Here is a 24,124-nt window from a genome sequence, read left to right on the forward strand (position 1 = left end):
TTATGAATAAAGTTTAAATTCCTTTTGTATTCTGCTCCACTCTTCTCTCCTACCCAAGAGGTAAACATCTTACATTTTTAAACTTTACACTGTATATCCATTAAAAATGTGTAGTATTTGGTAGATTTTTAAAAGTTCATGTAAATGTTACATGATTCTTCTCTCAGTTTCTTTTTTTGCTACACATTGTTTGTGACGTGTTTATTGCCACATGTAGTTTAATTGATTTAGTTCAACTGCTGTATACTATTTCATTATATGCTTTTGTTTTTTATGTTCATTCAGTTTTTGTGTATGGTTTTTAAAATTTGGATCTACCTCAAACAGGAAAAGAGAAAAGTCAAGTGAAAAGTTATTCAATAAAGTTGGGTGAGGTAAACTGTCAAATGCTATTGTAACAGTGAAAAATAAGGTTGGAAAATTAGCCATTGGATTTGGCATTGTGAAGGTGCTTGGTAACAGTGTCAGCAGTGGTTTTCATCACTGGTTTTGGAGGTATTTGGAAACTTGTCCCCTAACCGAGCCATACTCAATTGCAAACTCAGGCTGAGACCCAGCTATTTTGTTTAAAAAACCCTCCAGGTCATCCTAATTGCATGATAAAATTTGAGCCACGACTGTTCCAGTCCATTTAGTTCTCTAGAAAAAATGAAAACCATCTTTTAAATATAAGCATTTGATATCAATTTATTTCCCTCAGTGACTTTTCATTGCTTTTAAGGTCTATAACTTTGTCAAAATAGTTTATAATCCCTGTGTAATCTGACCCTAGGTAGGACACCTGATTTTATCTCTTTTCCCTGTTTTGAATATGTTCTAGGGCCGTATTGGGCTACTTCAGTCCTTTGAACATACCATACATTCAGATATCTTCCTACCATGAATCATACCCTACAAATTTAGAATCGATAATTTCTATTAATGTGTCACTTAGTAGGTTAGGTATCACTTTCGCCATCACATACCTGAAATTGAGGCTCCTACTGTGGAGTCTCTAGTTACGGACTTTATTCTCCCAGAGTACTGCATATTTAACTTCCATAATGGCACTTAACCGGTTTGTAATTTGCTTTCTAGTTTGTTTTTCACCAGGCAATGAGATTGTTGAATACAGAATATTCAGTTAATATTCTTTGACTAAATGTTATATTTTCAAGTACATTTTAATGGAAGATTGGTCTAGGGCAGGATAGATTCTGTTTATCACTCACTCTGCCATTTCACATGCAAGCGACAGTTTTTACTGCTTCTTTTTTTCCTTTTCAGACAACTGATCAATACTGGATTCCATGTTTACATGATGAAACTGAGAAACTATTTCGTAAGGTATAATAAACATATATTAAGTTTTGTCAGTCCATGGGCTTGACAAAAGATACTTTTAAGACAAGTGATAACACACAGATAAGGATTCTTGTGAATTATGTTGATTTAAGTGTGATATGACCAATTATTTGAGACTTCTGAAAAAGCATATGCTAAAGAATCTTCATTGAAAATGAGGGGCTTATAATAAATTTGATTTATTTTCAGTTAGTCCAATTGGATAACCTTTTTGCCTATTGGAATGTGAAGTCTCAGCTGTTTTATCTTAGTAATTATGATGAATCATTGGTAAGTAAATTTTTTTGGTATGTTGCATATATATCTTTGGTATCATAGTTTGCATAGCTTTATTCTTTGTCATTTATCTAACATACTGTAGATAATATGTTAGTCAGTGGTCCTTTTTTTCCTAGGCAAAAATCCATTAACATTTCCAGCAGTAGGTGAATATATATGTTTGTACATAGACATATATAAACATATCTTTTTGGTATAAATGATATGAAACATTTGTTGGTTATGTGTGCAACATAATGTTTTGATATTTGTATATATTGCAAAATGATCAACACAATAAGTCTAGTTAATATCCATCATCATATGTAATTATATAGTTGTTTTTCTTGTGATGAGAACTTGGAAGATTTACTCGTAACAACTTTCAAATATGCAACACAGTATTATTAATGATAGTCACCATGCTGTATATTACATCTCCATGAGTTAATAAATAATTATTTTATAACTGAAAGTTTGGACTTTTTGACTCCCTTTGTCAATTTTTTCCCCATCCTATCAGTACCTCCCTCTACCACTTCCTGCAACCACTGATCTGTTCTCTGTATTTTTTTTTCTTCTAAATTCCACATAAAAGCGAGATAGTATAGTGTTTGTTTTTCTCTCTCTGAGCTATTTCAGTTAGCATGATGCCCTCAAGGTCCATTTGTGTTGTCCCAATGGCAAGATTTCACTCTTTTTTTTACAGCTGAGGCACAGTGTATCTGTGTGTGTGTATATAAAACATTTTCTTCATTCACTCTTGATGCATATTTATGTTGTTTCCATATCTTGGCTATTATAAATAATACTGCAGTGAACATGGAGTGCAGACATGCTTTCAAGTTAGTATGTTTATTTTCTTCTCAGAAGTGGAGCTGTTGGGATATATGATAGTTCTGTTTTTAATTGTTTGAGGTCCTTCCATGTTGTCCATAGGGTCTTTACCAATTTGCGTCCCACCAACAGAGCAGAAGGGTTTTCTTTTCTCCACATTTTCACCAATATTTGTGATTTTTTTTGGTTTTTGATAATAGCTATTCTAACAAGCGTAAGGTGGTATTTCATTGTGGTTTTGGTTTACATTTCTCTAATGATTAGGAATGATGAGCATCTTTCCATGTATCTGTTAGCCATCTGTATTTCTATTTTGAAATTTTTAATTGGGTTGTTTGAGTTCTTTTGCTTTTGAGTTATATGGGTTCATTATATATTTCAGTTATTAGCTCCTTATCAGATATAATATTTTCATATATTTTCTTTCATTCATAGGTTCCCTTTTCATGTATTTGATAGTTTTCTTTGCTGTGCAAAAGCTGTTAATTTGATGTAATCAGTTTGTTTATTTTTGCTTTTGTTGCTTTTGCTGTCAAATCTAAAAACTCATTGCTAAAACTGATGTCAGGGAGCTTACCTGACATTTTCTTCTGGCGTTTTTATGGTTTCAAGCCTTATGTTCAAGTCGTTAATCCATTTTGAGTTATTTTCATTTACCATGTAAGGTAGTCAGATTTCATTCTTTCTCAAATAGCTGCCAAGTTTTCTCAAACCATTTATTGAAGAGACTGGCCTTTTCCCATTGTATGTTCTTGACTCCTTGGTCATAAGTTATAACTGACCATGCATGTTCTTGTTCAGTTGCTAAGTTGTGTCTGACTCTTTGCAACCCCATGTACTGCAGCATGTCAGGCTTTCTTGCCCTTCACTATATCGCAGACTTTGCTCAAACTCATGTCTGTTGAATTGGTGATGCCATCCAACCATCTTATCCTTTCTCACTCCTCCTCCTGCGCTCAATCTTTCCCAGCATCAGGATCTTTTCTAATGAGTCAGCTCATCACATCAGGTGACCAAAGTATCGAAGCTTCAACTTCAGCATCAGTCCTTCCAATGAATATTCAGGGCTGATTTCCTTTAGGATTGACTGGTTTGATCTTCTTGCTGTCCAAGGGACACTGAGGAGTCTTTTCCAGCACCACAGTTAGAAACCATCAATTCTTTAGCTCTCAGCCTTCCTTATGGTCCACCTCTCACAACTGTACATTGTGTACAACTGGGAAAACCATAGCTTTGATTATATGGACCTTTGTTGGCAAAGTGAAGTCTCTGCTTTTTAATATGCTGTCTAGGTTTGTCATGACTTTTCTTCCAAGGAGCAAGCGTCTTTTAATTTCATGGCTGCAGTCACTCTCTGCAGTGATTTTTGGACCATATATGCATGGGTTGATTTCTGAGTTTTCTGTTCTAGTCTGTTGATCTGTGTGTCTGTTTGTGAGACAGATAGTAATACTGTTAGCTTTGTAATATAGTTAGATATCAGGGAAGATGACAACTCCAACTTTGTTCTTTCTCAGGATTGCTTTGGCTATTTGGGTTCTTTTGTGGTTCCATACGAATTTTAATATTATTTTTTCTATTTCTGTGAGAAATGCCTTTGATATTTTGATGGAGGTTGCAACATATCTGTAGATTGCTTTGGGTAATATGAATTTTTTAACAATATTACTTATTCTAATTCATGAGCATGGAATATCTTTCCATTAGTTAGTGTACTTTTTATTTTTGTTCCTCAGTGCCTCATCGTTTTCAGGGTACAAGCCTTTTACCTCCATGGTGAAGTGTATTCTTACATTTTAATGCAATTGTAAATGGAATTGTTATTTTTTCTTTCTGATAGTTTGTTATTAGTGTACAGAAATACCACAGATTTCTGTATATTGATTTTTGTATCCTGCAACTTTAACTCATTTATTATTAGTTTTAGCAGTTTTTGGTGGAGACTGCAGGGTTTTCTATATATTATTATGTCATCTGCAAATAGTGAAAGTTTTACTTCTTCCTTTCCAACTTGCATGCTTTATTTCTTTTTCTTACCTAATTTCTCTGGCTAGGACTTCTAATACTGTGTCAAATAAAAGTGGTGAAAGTGAGCGTCTTTGTCTTGTTCCTGATCTTAGAAGAGAGACCTTCAGCTTTTCACCCTTGAGTATGATGATAGTTGTGGGCTTGTCATCTATGACCTTCATTATATTGAGATATGTTACTTTTGTACCCACTTTGTTTTGTCTTAAAGAGATGGTGAATTTTATGAAATTTTGTGTATGTGCTTGTATACAAATATATATAAATACATTCCTATCTTAATAATTTCTAGAGCCTTCTTACATAATAGTAGTTTGATGAAATAGTGTTTAGTCACTTTAATATTTTCTTAGCTATGCTCCTCTAAGTTTGAGTTATTTTTTTTAAATTGCTTTTAAACATTTTTGCATATACTACTATTAGCATGAATATAAATAATATCAATTTGACTTTTAATAGAGCAGCCTGAGGAATGGCATTGTTGATGAAAATATTGTTCCAGAAGGTTATGATTTTGGTAAGTAAATTTCATAAGATAAATGTACAATTAAAGCAATCAGTATAAATTTGAAATGAATATTGTTGATGTCACTGTGGTATTTCATGTTAATTTTCTCATAAACTTAAATGTATTTCTAATATATACACAAAAGCAAAATACTTTGCTGTATCACGTGTGTTGATGATTCTCAAATCTATCAGTTTAATTTTGACTTATTTCTCCTTTACCCTACTGTCATTTCTGGCTGTTTCATTCAGAGTCTGTTGAAGAGACAGGAAGCACGTAGTAATTTGAGATGGGAAAGTGTTTATGAAGAATTACTAAATATAAGAGGGGATTAGAGGAACAAGGGATTGGCTAACAAAGTGTAAAGAGAACGTAGGAATGCAAGAATAGTATAGGGTTGGCCAAAACATTCGTTTGAATTTTTCTGTAGCATCTTATGGAAAGATCTGAGTGAACTTTTTGGCCATCCCAATAGCTAGAAGAAACAGCCTTTACCCTAAGACTTAGGTGGAGTGGCCGAAGAAGTGCGTCTGTCTCCTTCAACACTGAGATCTAGAACTTGTTGGAGAGGGGATCGCTGTGCGTCACTGACTGGCGGGAAAGTCCCTGATGCCCTATTGGTAAAACTTGTAAATTACCCTGAAGGAACTTTTGGGAAATTGACCCACTAGGAAGTCTTGTGGAGAGTTGTCTCCAGAAGGCACTCCACTCTAAAACCTCCTGAGCAATGTGTTGAGAGAATTTGCTGGCTCTTGGGTGGTGCTGTGTGTTGCAGGAGTCTAGTGCTGAAGATATCTGTTGTGCTGCAGGACCTGGACTCTGGAGAAGCCATTATCTTTAAGAGCTGTGTATTGGAGAACCATGGCACAGCAAGAGTCTGCTGAATGAGCACAGTAGTACCACAAAGTATAACTCCTCCCCCCGTGCAGTATCTCTCCCATGTCCTCTCAGTTCATTTCAGTGGCTCAGTCATGTCTGACTCTTTGCGACCCCATGAATCACAGCATGCCAGGCCTCCCTCTCCATCGCCAACTCCTAGAGTTCACCCAGACTCATGTCCATGAAGTTGGTGATGCCATCCAGCCATCTCATCCTCTGTTGTCCCCTTCTCCTCCTAACACCAATCCCTCCCAGCATTAGAGTCTTTTCCAGTGAGTCAGCTCTTCGCATGAGGTGGCCAAAGTATTGGAGTTTCAGTCTCAGCATCAGTCCTTCCAATGAACACCCAGGACTGGTCTCCTTTTGAATGGATTGGTTGGATCTCCTTGCAGTCCAAGGAACTCTCAAGAGTCTTCTCCAATACCACAGTTCAAAAGCGTTAATTCTTCAGTGCTCAGCTTTCTTCCCAGTTCAACTCTCACATCCATACATGACCACTGGGAAAACCATAGCCTTGACTAGATGGACACTTTGTTGACAAAGTGCTTTTGAATATGCTATCTAGGTTGGTCATAACTTTTCTTCCAAGGAGTAAGTGTCTTTTAACTTCATGGCTGCAGTCACCATCTACAGTGGTTTTGGAGCCCCCCAAAATAAAGTTTGACACTGTTTCTACTGTTTCCCCATCTATTTGCCATGAAGTGATGGGACCAGATGCCATGATCTTTGTTTTCTGAATGTTGAGCTTTAAGCCAACTTTTTCACTCTCCTCTTTCACTTTCATCAAGAGGCTTTTTAGTTCCTCTTCACTTTCTGCCATAAGGGTGGTGTCATCTGCATGTCTGAGGTTATTGATATTTCTCCTGGCAATCTTGATTCCAGCTTGTGCTTCTTCCAGCCCAGCATTTCTCATGATGTATTCTGCATGTAAGTTAAATAAGCAGAGTGACAATATACAGCCTTGACGTACTCCTTTTCCCGTTTGGAACCAGTCTGTTGTTCCATGTCCAGTTCTAACTGTTGCTTCCTGACCTGCATATAGGTTTCTCAAGAGGCAGGTTAGGTGGCCTGGTATTCCCATCTCTTGAAGAATTTTCCACAGTTTATTGTGATCCACACAGTCAAAGGCTTTGGCGTAGTCAATAAAGCAGAAGTAGATGTTTTTCTGGAACTCTCTTGCTTTTTCCATGATCCAGCGGATGTTGGCAATTTGATCTCTGATTCCTCTGCCTTTTCTAAAACCAGCTTGAACATCTGGAAGTTCATGGTTCACGTATTGCTGCAGCCTGGCTTGAAGAATTTTGAGCATTACTTTACTAGTGTATGAGATGAGTGCAATTGTATGGTAGTTTGAACATTCTTTGGCGTTGCCTTTCTTTGGGATTGGAATGAAAACGGACCTTTTCCAGTCCTGTGGCCACTGCTGAATTTTCCAAATTTGCTGGCATATTGAGTGCAGCACTTTCACAGCATCATCTTCCAGGATTTGAAATAGCTCAACTGGAATTCCATCACCTCTACTAGCTTTGTTCATAGTGATGCTTTCTAAGCCTACTTGACTTCACATTCCAGGATGTCTGGCTCTAGGTGAGTGATCACACCATCGTGATTATCTTGGTCCTCTACTGACAAGCATTAATGTTATGCTGACTGGTAAAGAAAAAAATATTTAAAGGATTGGCTGACAAAAAGTAAAGTGAACTCTAAAGAATGAGCCTGGAAGTCTAGGGTTCAGAGACGGTAGGGAAGGGTAATCTGGAGGTTATAGCAATAAATTTATAACTGACACACTGGAGGGGAAAGGATGAATGAAAGATTCTTTCGTTTTTTTGTTTTGTTTTTTATATAATGGGAAAGATAGATAGTAGCTTGTTAATAGCTTGCTAATAGGCTAAGATTGGGATGATCTTAGAACATGGAAAGTAAGAGAGTGAAGTGTGATTATTTATGTGTGATGCGGGTGAAAGAAGGTAGAATTGTGGTTTGCCACAGAGAGGAGCATGGTCAGTTTGTTTATACGATAGATTTCAGTTATAAGAGAGAAATCCTGATGTTGGGTGAACAAATAAATATGGTGATTGGAGTTAATGGGATTCATTTTTTCTTCTGAACTCTTTCTTTTTTTAAAAAAATTAAGGCATTAGAGGTTTTTGGAGGGAGGAGGGACTATGAGATCTCCATGTAGGAGAGTGAGAGAATGCTGGTGAGAGCAGTGTTAGCAAAGTGTGGTTCAGATTAGCAGCATTAGTATCACTTGGAACCATGTTAGAAATATAAATTCTTGGGCCCATCCCAGACATGTTTAATCAGAGCCTCTGAGAGTGAGGCTCAGCAATCTGTCTTCAGCAAGCTGTCCTGGTGATTCTGAGGAATGCTACAGTTTGAGAACCACCGGGCCAGAGTAGGGGTTGGCTAACTTTCTTTTTGCAAAGGGCCATGTAGTAGACATACATTTTACAGGTCAAGAATATATAGTCTGTCACATGTTTTTCTGTTTCTTTTAAACAATACTTTAAAAGTATAAAAATTATTTTTAGCTTACTTGCTATACAAAACAGGTTGTGGTATGGATTTGGCATATCCTTGGACTGAAAGAATGTTGTGTGATCAGTCAGCCACATTAAGTGTCTACTTGAGATTTATAACATTAATGTGAGACCAGTCACTTTGATTTTGTTTTTGTTCCCAGTCACACAATGAATGGTAGTTCCCTTAAGACTTGAAGGTTTGGTATTGGATTCCTAGAGGTAGTGTTAGTAGAGTTGTATGTTTGAAACTGAATTTATTGAGAGGTTGAGGATACTGGAATGATTAAGTCTAGTGGGTGAGGTGAGTGCAAAAGAATTTAAGGAACTGAGAGACTGTGGTACTGGAACAATCACTTGTATATTGAAATCATTCAGAAATTCCAGTTGTCAGGAGCCAGTCTGGGAGAGATGGGAGAGAGTGTAGCCTAGGGATGGATTATTACAACCAGAGACGGTATTAGTGGGTAGTATAGTTTTCTATGTAACAAAAATTAAAGCTGGGGGAGAAGAATAATTTTACTTTTCAAATACTGATACTGTTGCTTTAACATATACTTTTTTAAGCTTTCTCTTTTAATATCCTTCTACTTAGGTACATGCAAATTTTTCTTATTTGTAACTGTATAGTATTCTGTTGTAAAGATGTGAAAATGAAGTCACTCAGTTGTGTCTGACTCTTTGCGGCCCCATGGACTGTAGCCTAGCAGGCTCCTCAGTCCGTGGAATTTTCCAGGCAAGAGTACTGGAGTGGGTTGCCACTTCCTTCTCCAGGGGATCTTCCCAACCCAGGGATCCTGCATTACAGTAGAGTCTTTACCATCTGAGCCACCAGTTTTATAGATGTACCATAGCAAATTTAACTGGTCTCCTATTGATAAATATCTTTTTGTTCAATTCTAATTAAAAGTGTTTTTGAATTCAGTGCTGTGCTTTAGGGATGGTTAAAACAAGAGGAATACTTATAATTTAGTAGTTGATCTTTTTCTAGATTCTGCTATTACTAGTGTCCCTCTGCATTATTCTTATACTTTTTGGTGCTAAATGTAAAGGATTAAGAGAAATCTTAAATTATGGATTGAGCCAAGAAGGTTATCTTGGACAAACTCTCATCTTCTCTCTTCTCATTTTTCAAGTTAAAAGTGGGGAACAGATGGATACAGAGACACTGACCTGAAATCCAGGAATTACAGTTACATAATGAAAGTCAGAGAAGGCGATGACACCCCACTCCAGTACTATTTCCTGGAAAATCCCATGGATGGAGGAGCCTGGTGGGCTGCAGTCCATGGGGTCGCTAGGAGTCGGACACGGCTGAGCGACTTCCCTTTCACTTTTCACTTTCATGCATTGGAGAAGGAAATGGCAACCCACTCCAGTGTTCTTGCCTGGAGAATCCCAGGGATGGGGGAGCCTGGTGGGCTGCCATCTATGAGGTCGCATAGAGTTGGACATGACTGAAGCAACTTAGCAGCAGCAATGAAAGGCAATGGTTAAATAAAATATTTTTCCCCTTAGCATTTCTAATATGCATTCATTCCTTGAAATTATACTTTCATTAAAACTGTCTTGTTGGACTATTTTGCCTTTTAGAGTGTGTTCCTGCTTCTTAGGGTTATTTATTTATTTATTTATTTATTTTGAGGGTGAGTTCAGTTAGCTTGCAAAAAGCAGTTGTACTTGTAAAAAGCAATATGGGTTATAGATAAAGGTAAAAGACACCTCAAGACTAAGTGATAATTCATCTGATCAAGTTACAGCAGTATGGAAATCTGGAAACTGGAAAGGGTATAGAAGAAATGAAAATGAGCATTTTCAGCTTGATTCCTCTAGCACTTTGCGACTTGGAAAAAGAACTCAATATAATTTTTTTAAATTTGTGTTATTTTTCAGTATTTCGCCCCATATCTGCTAATGCCAAACTTCAGATGAATCGCAGATCGGATTTTGACTTTTCTGCCCCCAAAATAGACCTGGATGTTGAGTTACATGACATAACAATTGAACTTAATAAACCACAGGTGATTTTTTTAAATGAAATTTTAAATTGTAGGTTATAGTTTGATAAAAGCAGAGCTAAGATTTAAATGTTAAGATTCATAATGGTATATAATAAACATTACCTTAAATAAGTTAGTAATTTAATTTTTATCTTTGACAATTAAAAAAAATCTTAAAGATTTAATTTTTTCATTCTTCAGTATTTTAGTTTTATGGAACTTCTTGAATCGGTTGATATGATGACGCAAAATCTACCATACAGGAAATTCAAACCTGATGTACCTCTTCGTTACCATGCCAAAGAATGGTAATATGCTTTAAATTTTTAAAATTGAAGTATAGTCGCCATAATGATTGGATATTTGTACATACTGAGAAAGGATCACCACAATAAGTCATTAACGTCCAATACCACACATAGTTAGCAAAACTATTTTTCTTGTTATAAGAACTTTTAATATCTGCTCTCTTAGCAACTTTCAAATATGCCATACAGTATTATTAGCTGTAGTCAACATTCTGTACATTATTTGCCCATAACTTATTATAACTGGAAGTTTTTTGGACCCGCTTCACCCATTTTGCCCATCCCCCACCCACTCCTTTTGTCTCTCACCAGTCTATTCTCTGTATCTATGAGCTCATTAAAAAAAAAAAAAAAAAAAAACTTTATATAAGTGAAAGCTACAGTATTTATCTTTCTCTCACTTATTTCGCTTAGCATAATGCCCATCATTGTTCATTCATGTTGTAACAGATGCCAAGATTTTATTTCCATTTTTATGGCTAAATAACATTTGTGTGTGTATGTGTTTGTATGTGTATACTTTATCCTTCCGTCCATCTATGGACAGTTGGTTGTTTCCATATCTTGGCTGTTGGAAACAGTGCTGCAGTGAACATGCGGTTGCGTATATCTTTTTGAGTTAGTGTTTTCATTTTCTTCACATAAATACCCAGAAGTGGAATTGCTCAGTGAAATTTTTTTTAGCTCCTTATTTATTACCCAGGGAATTTTTGCAGATACTAATGTCTGTGGCATTATCATGTCTCCAGTTGTATTAAAAAAATGACAGCATAAAAGTGAATTTCTTGACTTTTTAAGAATTTTAAGATACTCTCTTTAAAGGCTAATACAAGCTATATTATGATACTTGGTCTGATACACTTTAGTGGCTTTTGCTTATTACACTAGTAAAATTGACTTAATTATTATTAATCCTTTATTATTATAAAGGATTCTTTATAATGAATTTACAACTGGAAATACTAGCATTCTATACATTTACGGTATTTTTGGAATTACTAAAAAAACATATCCCAGTTTCTTTTTCAACTGTGTCTTTTTTTAGTTTTCAGACTTTGGTATCAGAGCACTCTACCTGTTATAAATCTGAAAAAGTTATGGGAGTCTGTAAAGTGCAACCCTTTTTTAAAATTCAGAAGTAGTCTTATTTTTTTAGATATTAAGGTCTTAACCTAGTTTTTCAAAGTTGCAGTTAATTTTTCAATTGACTATTTTAATTACTATTCAGGTGGCTAAAGGGCTAGTTGCCAATTAATACTTTAATAGTTTTTTGGTAGAACTGTGTTATAACAAAATTCTGTAATTTTGCTTATTTTCATTTAGGAAAAAGGTAAGAATAAATATTGTATTCTTAATTGCTAATAGGGTTGGTAAGAAGCAAGTGCTAGATAATATTTTCACAGTCTCTGTATTATGTATGTTGTTAGAACAGAAGTGATGTCAATTATATTTCATACTGTTGGTTTGAGGGTGTTTTTAAGGGGAGAGTTTTTGTTTTTATTTTTTAACTAGGTGGGCTTATGCTATTTGTGGCATTCTTGAAGTAAACATTCGCCCCCACTTACGGATGTGGTCCTGGAAGCATATTAGAGAACATAGGCAAAAAATGAAGCAATATAAAGAACTGTATAAAAAAAAGCTAACAAGTAAGAAGCCATCTGGTGAACTTCTCAACTCTTTGGAGGTTAGTGTTATAAAAATTTATTGAATATTTTGTAATACTTAAGTCCTCAGTCTTTAGTAATTAACACTTCCTACTTATTTGTTCTAATTTTGATTGGTCATTCTCTCTCTCTTACTTAGACTTTTTCATACTCCTTAACTTCAGTTGGATGATAGAAACTCTGATGATCATTTGGAATTTGAGATTCTTCTCAATCTGGAGAGATTTGGGTTTATGAAAATAGTAACTTAAGCCTCACATTATTATGACATTTATAAACTTCAGAATCCTAGAAAGTATTTGCTACATTGATTCCAGTCTTCTCTGTGTTGGTTTCAAAGCCAAATTTCCAAGCTGACATACACAAGCATTGCTTCTCAGAATTTAAGAGAAATATCATTTTGATGGATGACTTGTTTTCATTTCCTATATTTTCTTTAGTGCAGCAGTTTGATAGAGCATATATGAAAATTGTCTATATAAAGTTATGTAAACACATTTTATTTATATTTTTAGGAGTTGGAAAAGACTTTGGATGTATTTAATATAACTATAGTAAGACAACAGGCCGAAGTTGAGGTAATTCCAGATTGTCTTTCAATTAGTAAAATAAATCTATAGTTTATATAGAATTTATTGGTATTGTGCTATGTTATACTATTTCCTAAAAGAGGTTCAAATTTGCTTATTTGTATTATAAGAATAATGGCAGAAAGTGAAGGGGAACTAAAGAACTTGATGAGGGTGAAAGAGAGTGAAAAAGCTGGCATGAAACTCAGCATTCAAAAGACTAAAACCATGGCATCCAGTCCCATCACTTCATGGCAAATAGACAGGGAAAAAGTGGAAACTGTGGCAGATTTTATTTTCTTTGGCTCCAAAATCACCAATGATGGTGACTGCAGCTACAAAATTAAAAGACACTTGCACTTTGGAAGAAAAGCTATGACAAACCTAGATAGCGTGTTAAAAACCAGAAACATTAAGCTCTGCTGACAAAGGTTCATATAGTCAGAGCTATGGTTTTCCCAGTAGTCATGTATGGATGTGAGAGCTGATGCTTTCGCAATGTGGTGCTGGAAAAGACTCTTGAAAGAGTCCCTTGGAGAGCAAGGAGCTTAAACCAGTCAATCCTAAAGGAAATCAACCCTGAATATTCATTGGAAGGACTGATGCTAAAACTCCAATACTTTGGCCGCCTGATGCGGAGAGCCAACTCATTGGAAAACACCCTGATTGATGCTGGGAAAGACTGAGAGCTGGAGGAGAAGGGGGCCGACAAAGGATGAGATGTTTGGATGGCATCACTGACTCAGTGAACAAGAATTTGAGCAAACTCCAGGATGTAGTGAAGGACAGATAGGGAAGGCTGGCATGCTGCAGTCCATGGGGTCACAGAGTCGTACATGACTTAGTGTCTGAATAAAAACACCATATTACAAGAAAATTTGATGTATTCTTTTGCCACATCTATTTAAACCATCTATTTGCCACATCTATTCAAGACAGTTTCAGTGGGGGAAAAAATTCTTTCTCAGTGATTGGGCTTAGAGGTGAAAAGCCAATCCCTGCCTCCGCCATTATTATTGCTTGTAAGACCATGTGCTAAGTACCAGATAATTCTAAATTTTGATATTTGGCCAATGTTACAGTTACTATATTTTATTGTCAGTATGATTGTTGTTTATACTTATCCACTAAAGCAGATAAGTTTTGGAAATACCCTGTTTCTTTGAATTGCTAAATAAAGGATAATTTGTCATTTATTTGAAAATTTATTTATTTTAGGTAAAGAAAGCTGGATACAGGATTTTCAGAGAAGGAGCAGAAGAGTCAGAGGGTAATAAAGGATGGTTTAGCTGGATGTGGAATTGGTCAGAATCACATAGTAAACAACAACTAGATGTTAAACCTGGAAGTACGTTCATTTCTTTTTATAGTAGTGCAGTTAATCATCAAGCTGTGGTAGTGGAGCTAACCATCAGGGCTTCCCTGGTAGCTCAGAGGTTAAAGCGTTTGCGTGGAATGCAGGAGACACAAGTTTGATCCCTGGGTCCGGAAGATCCCCTGGAGAAGGAAATAGCAAACCACTCCAGTACTCTTGCCTGGAGAATCCCATGGAGGGAGAATCCCATGGAGGGAGAATCCCATGGAGGGAGGAGCCAAGTGTTCTCTTTCATTAAGTAGACATTGAAAGTATATATACATATGATAAGTAATTCTTACTATAAGTAAAATTACTAATAAAATTTTAAATGTATGTCAAATAAAAATAAAAAAAATTTTAATATCTTACTAATACTTTCAGAAAAGCATTATGTCTAGAAGACTTAGTAACTGTATATAGCACAGTTATAAATAAAAGTTTCAAAAGAGTATGCTGCTGCTGCTAAGTCGCTTCAGTCGTGTCTGACTCTGTGCGACCCCATAGATGGCAGCCCACCAGGCTCCCTCATCCCTGGGATTCTCCAGGCAAGAACACTGGAGTGGGTTGCCATTTCCTTCTCCAATGCATAAAAGTGAAAAGTGAAAGTGAAGTCGCTCAGTTGTGTTAGACTCTTAGCGATCCCATGGACTGTAGCCCTCCAGGCTGCTCCATCCATGGGATTTTCCAGGCAAGAGTACTGGAGTGGGGTGCCATTGCCTTCTCCAGGTCAAAAGAGTATAAACCACTGTAAATTTTCATTGAAATTATTTCTTGGAAAGATTTTTACTTCCCAACCAAATACTTAACATCATAACTTTGGAGGCTTAGGGGCTTAGGTTTATATCCTGGATATATCATTTATTAGCAGTATGACCCTGGCAAATTTAAGCTCTCTAAAATTCAATTTTACCGACTTTAAAATGGGTAGGCATGATATTAATACTTTGTATTTTGTATGCTACTTACGTTGACTAGCATAATGCCATTAAGTACCTAATATGGGTAGCTATCTTTTGTGCTTAATACAAACATTTAGAAATTTATATTGCTAAATTAATGTATTTAGTAATTTATAGTTTTAAAAAATAAACCTAAAATTGCCAGTGCCATCTTGGCATTTGTGAATATAATTTCTTAAAGGTATTATAAAAAAGAGTAAAATTTACATTATTAAAAGCAGCTAAATATGGATTTGGTTTTATCTTGTTACCAGTTAATAACATAAAACATTCTTTATGATTTGTAGGTCTTGAAGAAATATTGACACCTAAAGAAAAACGTTTGCTGTATGAAGCAATTGGCTATAGTGAAACAGCAGTTGATCCAACCTTGCCAAAAACAGTAAAAATGTTTTGTTGCCTTATACCTGAGTATTTATTGATAGATTCGCCTAATTTTAATCCTTTGAGAAATACATGTTACTGACTTGTTCTGTGATCTTACTTTGAGTCTGTAAATATTGCATTTATTTGACTTTCCACAGTAGGAATAAAATTTTTAGTGTTACATGGCTTTTAAAAAATTTTTATGTTATGTTTAATTTTAGTTTATGTTTAGTTTTAGTATTATGTGGTGATCCTTAAATATGTAAAGGTTGTTTTTGATGTATTTTTCTGATTTTTGGAAAGAATAAATTGTATAAATAGGAGTATTATAGATATATAATTTTTTTTCATTTTCTTTCTCTTTATATTCTAGTTTGAAGCAATGAAGTTTTTTGTTCACTTGAAAAGTATGTCTATCATTCTAAGAGAACAACAACAAAAACCTGAATTGCTAGATATTGTAGTGGAAGAATTTACTACTTTGATTGTGCAAAGACCAGGAGCACAAGCAGTTAAGTAAGTATTATTTTCTCTTATCTATAAGAAAAAAATTTGTTGTAAGGTTGAAATGTAGATTAGAGTCATATGGTATTTTTTAAAGAATACTTTGGTTTAATTTATTTGTATTTTTAGGAACTTGGTGTTTTTCATTAATGTATATATTTTGTGATTATTAAAATAGCACATCTTTAATAGAAAACTTACGCAGAGGAAACATGAAGGACAATAAAGAATAATACAAAAATGTCAGCAATCACACTATTCAAGAAGAAATAGCATTACCAATTTTGTTTTTATCTGGGAATGTCTTTATTTTACCTCCTGTTTTAAAATTGCTTTATTGAGTTATAATTCATGTACCATACAATTCATCCATTAAATTGTATAATTTACTTTTTGTCACACTGTAGTGTATACAAAATTCACATTGGTTTATTCAGCATTGTACAATCTAATTTCAGAACATTTTAACACCCCAAAAAGGAAATGCTAATCCCCATTAGCAGTCATTCCCCATTGCTCCTTCTTTCCAGTGTAAAATTGGTAAAAGCTAATTTACTTTCTGTTTCTAAGAATTTGTTTGTTTAGGGTATTTCATATTAATTGAATCATATAATACATGGTCTTTTCTGTCAAGCTTCTTTTACTTAGCATGATATTTTCAAGGTTCATCCATGGTATAGCATGAATTGGTACTTCACTCTTTTATTGCCTAATATTTCATTATATGAATATACCACATTTTGTTTGCCTGTTCATCAGATGATGGATATTTGGTTTGTATCCACTTTTGGCTGTTATGAATAATGCTGCTGTGAATATTAATGAGCAATATTTTATAAGGACAGTTTTCAAATTTTCTTGGGTATTTACCCAGAAGTGGAATTGTTGCCTCCAGTGGTAACTGTACTTAACATTTTGATGAACTGCCAGACTGTTTTCCAAAGCAACCGCATCATTTTATATTCCTACCAGCATTGTGTGAGGTTTCCACTTATCTACATCCTTTCCCATACTTCTCTGTCCTTTCTGATGATTGATTTTAGCCATCCTAATGAATGTAAAGTGGTATCTCACTGTACCACTTTTGACTTGCACTTCCCTGATGCCTAATGATGTTAAGCATCTTTTCATGTGTATTGGCTGTTTCTGTATAGTTATTTTTAGAACTATTAAATTCTTTTGCCCATTTTTTCTCTTTTATTTTTTAAAAAACGTACATTGAAGTATAGTTGATTTACAATGTTGTGTTCATTTCTGCTGTACGGCAAAGTGACTCAGCTATCAGTTCAGTTCAGTCGCTCAGTCATGTCTGACTCTTTGCGTCCCCATGAATCGCAGCACACCAGGCCTCCCTGCCCATCACCAACTACATATATATATATATATTTTTTTTCTTTTTCATATTCTTTTCTACTGTGGTTTGTCATGGTATACTGTATATAGTTACCTGTGCCATACAGTAGGGTCCTCTTTTTTTTATCCACTCTCTATGTAATAGTTCGCATCTACTAATCCTAAACTCCCAACCCACCTCTCCCCCTCAACAACTGCAAGTTTGAGTCTATTTCTATTTCGTAGACAAGTTCGTCTGTGTCATATTTTAGATTCCACCTGTGTGATATCATATGGTACTTGTCTTTTCCTGAATTACCTCATTTAGCATGATAATCTTTAGGTCCATCCATGTTGACATATGGCATATGACATTGTCTGTTTTTTATGTCTGAGTAGTATTCCATCATATTCCATCGTATATATGTACCACATCTTCTTTATCCAGTCACCTGTTTGATAGATTGTTCCCATGTCTTGGCTGTTGTAGGCAGTGTATTGAACACTGAGGTATGTGTATCTTTTCAAGTTACAGCTTTTTCTGGATGTATGCCCAGGAGTGGGATTGCAGGATCATATGGCAACTCCACTTTTAGTTTTTTGAGGAATCTCCATATTGTTTTCCATAGTGACTGTACCAATCTACATTCCCACCAACACTGCAGGAGGACTCTGTTTTCTCCACATACTTTTCAGCATTTGTTATTTGTAGATTTTCAGTGGTGGCCACTGTGACCAGTGTGAGGTGGTACCTTATTGTAGTTTGGATTTGTGTTTCTCTAATAATTAGTGTTGTTACACATCACTTCACGTGCTGTTGGTCATCTGTATGTCTGTTTTTGGAGAAATGTCTATTTAGATCTTCTGCCTATTTTTTGATTGGATTTTTATGCTCTTGGTATTATTGAGTTGTGTTAGCTGTTGTATAGTTTGGAAATGAAGCCCTTGTCATTCACATCTTTGCAAATGTTTTCTCCCAGTCCTAGTTATCTTCTTGCTCTTTTATGGTTTCCTTTGCTGTACAAAAGCTTCTAAATTTGATTAGGTCCCATTTGTGTATTTTACTTTTATTTGTATTGCCTTGGGAGATTGACCTAAGAAAACATTGGTATGTTTTATATAAGAGAATGTTTTGCCTATATCTCTTCTAGCTGTAATGGTCTCATATCTTATGTTTAAGTCTAAGTCACTTTGAGTTTATTTTTGTGCATGGTGTGAGAGTATGTTCTAACTTCATTGATTTACATGCCACCGTCCAACTTTCCCAATACCACTTGCCAAAGATGTTCCTTTTTTTCCTTTTGGTCAGAATAGTTACTTGAGATAATTTCTTTACTCTTAAATTTGTTGAATCTTATTTTGTACCCTAGTATGTGGTCAGTTCTAGAGAATCTTCCACGTGCACTTGAAAAAAATGTGTCTTTGGATGTAAAGTCCTGAAAATATCAATTAAAAATCTAACTGTTCTATCATTTAAGATCTCTATTGCCTTATTGATTTCCTGTCTCAAAGATCTTTTCATTAATGTGAGTGGGGTGTTAAAATCTCCTACTATCACTGTATTCCCATCAATTTCTCCCTTTATGTCTGTTAGTATTTATGTGTTTGGGTGCTCCTATATTAGGTGCATGTATGTTGATGAGTGTAAAATCATCTTCTATTGATGCTTTTATCATTTTAGTATCCTTCTATAGCATTTGTTTTAAAGTTTATTTTGTCTAATAGAAGTATTGTGACCCCGACTTTCTTGTCATTTTCATTTGCATGGAATATCTTTTCCATCCTTTCACTTTTGATCTGTGTGGGTCTTTTGCCCTAAGGTGGGTCTCTTGGAGGTAGCATATTGTAGGATGTTTATTTTATTCAGTCTGCCACTCTTTTGTTGGAGCATTTAGGCCATTGACGTTTAAGGTAATTATTGATAGACATGTATTTATGTCATACTGTGTGGATCACAATAAACTGTGGAAAATTCTTCAAGAGATGGGAATACCAGACCACCTGACCTGCCTCTTGAGAAACCTATATGCAGGTCAGGAAGCAACAGTTAGAACTGGACATGAACAACAGACTGGTTCCAAATAGGAAAAGGAGTACGTCAAGGCTGTACATTGTCACCCTGCTTATTTAACTTATATGCAGAGTACATCATGAGAAACGCTGGACTGGAAGAAACACAAGCTGGAATCAATATTGCTGGGAGAAATCTCAATAATCTCAGATATGCAGATGACACCACCCTTATGGCAGAAAGTGTAGAGGAACTAAAAAGCCTCTTGATGAAAGTGAAAGAGGAGAGTGAACAAGTTGGCTTAAAGTTCAACATTCAGAAAACGAAGATCATGGCATCTGATCCCATCACTTCATGGGAGATAGATGGGAAACAGTGGCTGACTTTATTTTTTGGGCTCCAAAATCACTGCAGATGGTGATTGTAGCCATGAAAAAAAGATGCTTACTCCTTGGAAGGAAAGTTAGGACCAACCTAGACAGCATATTAAAAAGCAGAGACATTCTTTTGTCAACAGAGGTCCCTCTACTCAAGGCTGTGGTTTTTCCAGTGGCCATGTATGAATGTGAGAGTTGGGCTATAAAGAAAGCTGAGCCCTGAAGAATTGATGCGTTTGAACTATGGTGTTGGAGAAGACTCCTGAAAGTCCCTTGGACTGCAAGGAGATCCAACCAGTCCATCCTAAAGGAGCCTAGTCCTGGGTGTTCATTGGAAGGACTGATGCTAAGCTGAAACTCCAGTATTTTGGCCACCTCCTGTAAAGAGTTGACTCATTGGAAAAGACCCTGATGCTGGGAAAGATTGAGGGCAGGAGGAGAAGGGGACAACAGAGGATGAGATGGTTGGATGGCATCACTGACTCTATGGACATGGGTTTGGGTGGACTCTGGGAGTTGATGATGGACAGGGAGGCCTGGTGTGCTGCAGTTAATGGGGTCACAAAGAGTTGGACATGACTGAGCAACTGAACTGAAACCTTGTTTCCTGTTGATGCTATATTTCTTCTTCTTTTGGCCACACCAGGTGACCTATGGGATCTTAGGTCCCTCACCACAGATCAAACCCCAGTCCTTGGCAGTACTGGAGAGTGCACAGTTCTAGCAATTGGCCCACCAGGGAATCCTCCCATTTTTCTCTTTTGTGGTTTGATGATTTCCTTTTGTGTTTATGTTTTCTTATTTTTGGTTTTAGTCCATCTTTTGGGTGCATTTGATTTGAGATTGCCTTGTTTTTCAAGTATGTTAACTGTTTCTTATATCTACTTGCTTTAGACTGATAGTCATATATGTTAAAACACATTCTAAAAAAAGAAAAAAGAAGAATCTACCTTTTCTTGCTCTTCTTCCCCACATTTTATGTTTCTGATTTCCTTTTTTTTAAAAAAACATCTTTATGCTTATCCTTTTACTGTTCCATTGGCGTTATCATTGTTTTCATGAAATTGTTTTGTTTTGTTTTTTTTTACATAAAAAATGCGCTAGCTTATTTAAGTGATTTACTTTACAGTTGTGATTTTCTCTTTCCCCTACATTCTTATTTAGAAAAGATTTTCCATGTTTCTTTTAAGGTAGGTTTAGTATTGTATTCTCTTTATGTTTTGCTTATGTGAGAAATTCTTTTTCTCTCTTATTCTAACCTTGCTGGTCAGAGTATTCTAGGTTGCATATTTTTCCCTTTTGGGATTTTGAATGTATCTTGCCATTCCCTTCTGGCCAACAACATTTCTGTAGAAAAATCAGCTGATAGTCTTACGGGGATTCCCTTGTAGTTAATTTTTTGTTTTTCTCTTGCTACTTTTAGAATCCTCTCTTTAACTTTGCCATTTTTATTATAATACGTCTTGGTATAGTTCTGTTTGGGTGTATCTTGTTTGGGACTCTCTGTGCTTCCTGTACCTGGATTTTTGTTTTCTTCTTTATGTTTGGAAAGTTTTCAGCCCAATAATTTCTTCAAATACTTGTTTAATCCCCTTGTCTCTTTCTTCCTCTTCTGAAAACCCTATTAACTGTAGATTGTATATTATCCCATAGGTCTCTTATATTTTAATTTTTTTTTATTTGGCTTTCACCTGGTGTTCTCATTGGGCGATTTACGTTATTCTGTCTGCCAGATTGCTTATTCTTCTGAATTATTCATTTTGCTGTTCATTGCCTTTAGCTCACTTTCTGTTTCAGTAAATGTTTTCTACTTTTTCTTGCCTCCCCCTGTATAGTTTTTATTTTGTTTTTATAGCACTCTGCATTTCTATTAATAGCCTTTCTTAATTACTTAAGTATTTTTATCTTCAGTTCAGTTCAGTCGCTCAGTCGTGTCTGACTCTTTGTGACCCCATGAATCACAGCATGCCAGGCCTCCCTGTCCATCACTAACTCCCGGAGTTCACCCAAACTCATGTGCATCAAGTCGGTGATGCCGTCCAGCCATCTCATCCTCTGTTGTCTCCTTCTCCTCCTGCCCCCAGTGCCTCCCAGCATCAGGGTCTTTTCCAATGAGTCAGCTCTTCACATGAGGTGGCCAAAGTATTGGAGTTTCAGTCTCAGCATCAGTCCTTCCAATGAACACCCAGGATTGGTCTCCTTTACAATGGACTGGTTGGATCTCCTTGCAGTCCAAGGGACTCTCAAGAGTCTTTTCCAACGCCACAGTTCAAAAGCAGCAATTCTTCGGCACTCAGCTTTCTTCACAGTCCAACTCTCACATCCATACATGACCACTGGAAAAACCATAGCCTTGACTAGATGGACCTTTGTTGGCAAAGTAATATCTGTGTTTTTTAATATGCTATCTAGGTTAGTCCTAACTTTCCTTCCGAGGAGTAAGCGTCTTTTAATTCCATGGCTGCAGTCACCATCTGCAGTGATTTTGGAGCCCCCCAAAATAAAGTCTGACATTGTTTCCACTGTTTCCCAATGTATTTCCCATGAAGTGATGGGACCAGATGCCATGATCTTCGTTTTCTGAATGTTGAGCTTTAAGCCAACTTTTTCACTCTGCTCTTTCACTTTCATCAAGAGGCTTTTTAGTTGCTCTTCAGTTTCTGCCATAAGGGTAGTGTCATCTGCATATCTGAGGTTCTTGATATTACTCCCAGCAATCTTCATTCTAGCTTGTGTTTCTTCCAGCCCAGCATTTCTCGTGATGTACTCTGCATGTAAGTTAAATAAGCAGGGTGACAATATACAGCCTTGACGTACTCCCTTTCCTATTTGAAACCAGTCTGTTGTCCATGTCCAGTTCTAACTGTTGCTTCCTGACCTGCATATAGGTTTTTCAAAAGACAGGTCAGATGGTCTGGTATATTTTATATTTAATTTTATCTTTCAAATTTGGTGTCTATTAGACTGAAGAGATCTGTGTCACTGTTCTTTTAGGGGAATTCTCTTGATATTTTTACTGGGAGTCATTCTTCTGCTTCTTCATTTTACTTATACTTCTCGTACTCTGTAAAGTTAGGAGAAACAATTGTCTGCTCTGATCTTTGAGGGCTTTTTATATGTGGGAGCATTCTTTTGTTGCTTGTGTGGGATTAACAATTTATTTGGGCAAGGGCTGTTTTTAATATGGATGTCTGTTGCCTCTGTTCTCAGAGTGTGCTGGCTGTTATCCCCTTGATAGGCGATGTGTACATGCAGTGGCTGGTGCCCCTTCCTGAGGCCCTTGGGTGCAGTGGCAGCTTATGCATGCCCCCAGAGCCCGCAATGGCACTGGAGATGGCTCATGACTGCTCCTGGAACCTGCAAGCGTGTCAGTCGCAGCTCAAGATTGCTCCTGGAGTCCATGAGGGCAGCAGCAGCAGCAGCTTGTCATCTCTCCTGGAGCCTTCAGTACCTCTTTTTAAAGTCCAGTAATCCCATTCATAACTGGGTATTCTTTTTTCTTTGGCTCCATCCCTTCATTCTTTCTGGAGTTACTTCTCCACTGATCTCCAGTAGCATATTGGGTACCTACTGACCTGGGGAGTTCCTCTTTCAGTATCCTATCATTTTGCCTTTTCACACTGTTCATGGGGTTCTGAAGGCAAGAATACTGAAGTGGTTTGCCATTCCCTTCTCAAGTGCTCCCCATTCTGTCAGACCTCTCTTGGGTGACCCCACACAACATGGCTTAGTTTCATTGAGTTAGACAAGGCTGTGGTCCGTGTGATTAGATTGACTAGTTTTCTGTGATTATGGTTTCAGTGTGTCTGCCTTCTGATGCCCTCTTGCAACACCTACCATCTTACTTGGGTTTCTCTTACCTTGGACGTGCGGTATCTCTTCACGACTGCTCTAGTGAAGGACAGCCACTGCTCCTTACCTTGGACAAGGAGTATCTCCTCACTACCGCCCCTCCTGACCTTGAACGTGGAGTAGCTCCTCTCGGCCCTCCTGTGCCCACGCAGCGACTGCTCCTTGGACATGGCGTTGTTCCTCTCAGCTGCAAAAACAGTACCCAGTTGTGGATGTGACTGGTGATAGAAGTGAGGTCTGATGCTGTAAAGAGCAATATTGCAAAGGAACCTGGAATGTTAGGTCCATGTATCAAGGCAAATTGCAAGTGATCAAACAGGAGATGGCAAGAGTGAACGTTGACATTCTAGGAATCAGCGAACTAAAATGGACTGGAATGGGTGAATTTAACTCACATGACCGTTATATCTACTACTGTGGGCAGGAATCCCTTAGAAGAAATGGAGTAG

The 24,124-nt window shown here is 36.6% G+C and overlaps 1 protein-coding gene across 3 annotated transcripts in view; it reads left to right on the forward strand.

The window, feature by feature from the left end:
- Window positions 1-24,124, forward strand: part of VPS13A (vacuolar protein sorting 13 homolog A) — a 277,384-nt gene that overhangs the window by 46,104 nt on the left and 207,156 nt on the right. For all 3 annotated transcript variants that reach the window (XM_040257403.1, XM_040257484.1, XM_040257562.1), the window contains exons 8-17: window positions 1,267-1,326; window positions 1,534-1,614; window positions 4,924-4,981; window positions 10,270-10,397; window positions 10,578-10,684; window positions 12,197-12,368; window positions 12,864-12,926; window positions 14,136-14,265; window positions 15,521-15,615; window positions 15,973-16,115. In XM_040257403.1, coding sequence (XP_040113337.1) covers window positions 1,267-1,326; window positions 1,534-1,614; window positions 4,924-4,981; window positions 10,270-10,397; window positions 10,578-10,684; window positions 12,197-12,368; window positions 12,864-12,926; window positions 14,136-14,265; window positions 15,521-15,615; window positions 15,973-16,115 — 1,037 coding nt within the window. The remainder of the gene's footprint in view (window positions 1-1,266; window positions 1,327-1,533; window positions 1,615-4,923; window positions 4,982-10,269; window positions 10,398-10,577; window positions 10,685-12,196; window positions 12,369-12,863; window positions 12,927-14,135; window positions 14,266-15,520; window positions 15,616-15,972; window positions 16,116-24,124) is intronic.

The sequence above is a fragment of the Oryx dammah genome, unplaced genomic scaffold, assembly GCF_014754425.2.
Source record: "Oryx dammah isolate SB20612 unplaced genomic scaffold, SCBI_Odam_1.1 HiC_scaffold_1, whole genome shotgun sequence".
Classification (NCBI taxonomy): Eukaryota; Metazoa; Chordata; class Mammalia; order Artiodactyla; family Bovidae; genus Oryx; species Oryx dammah.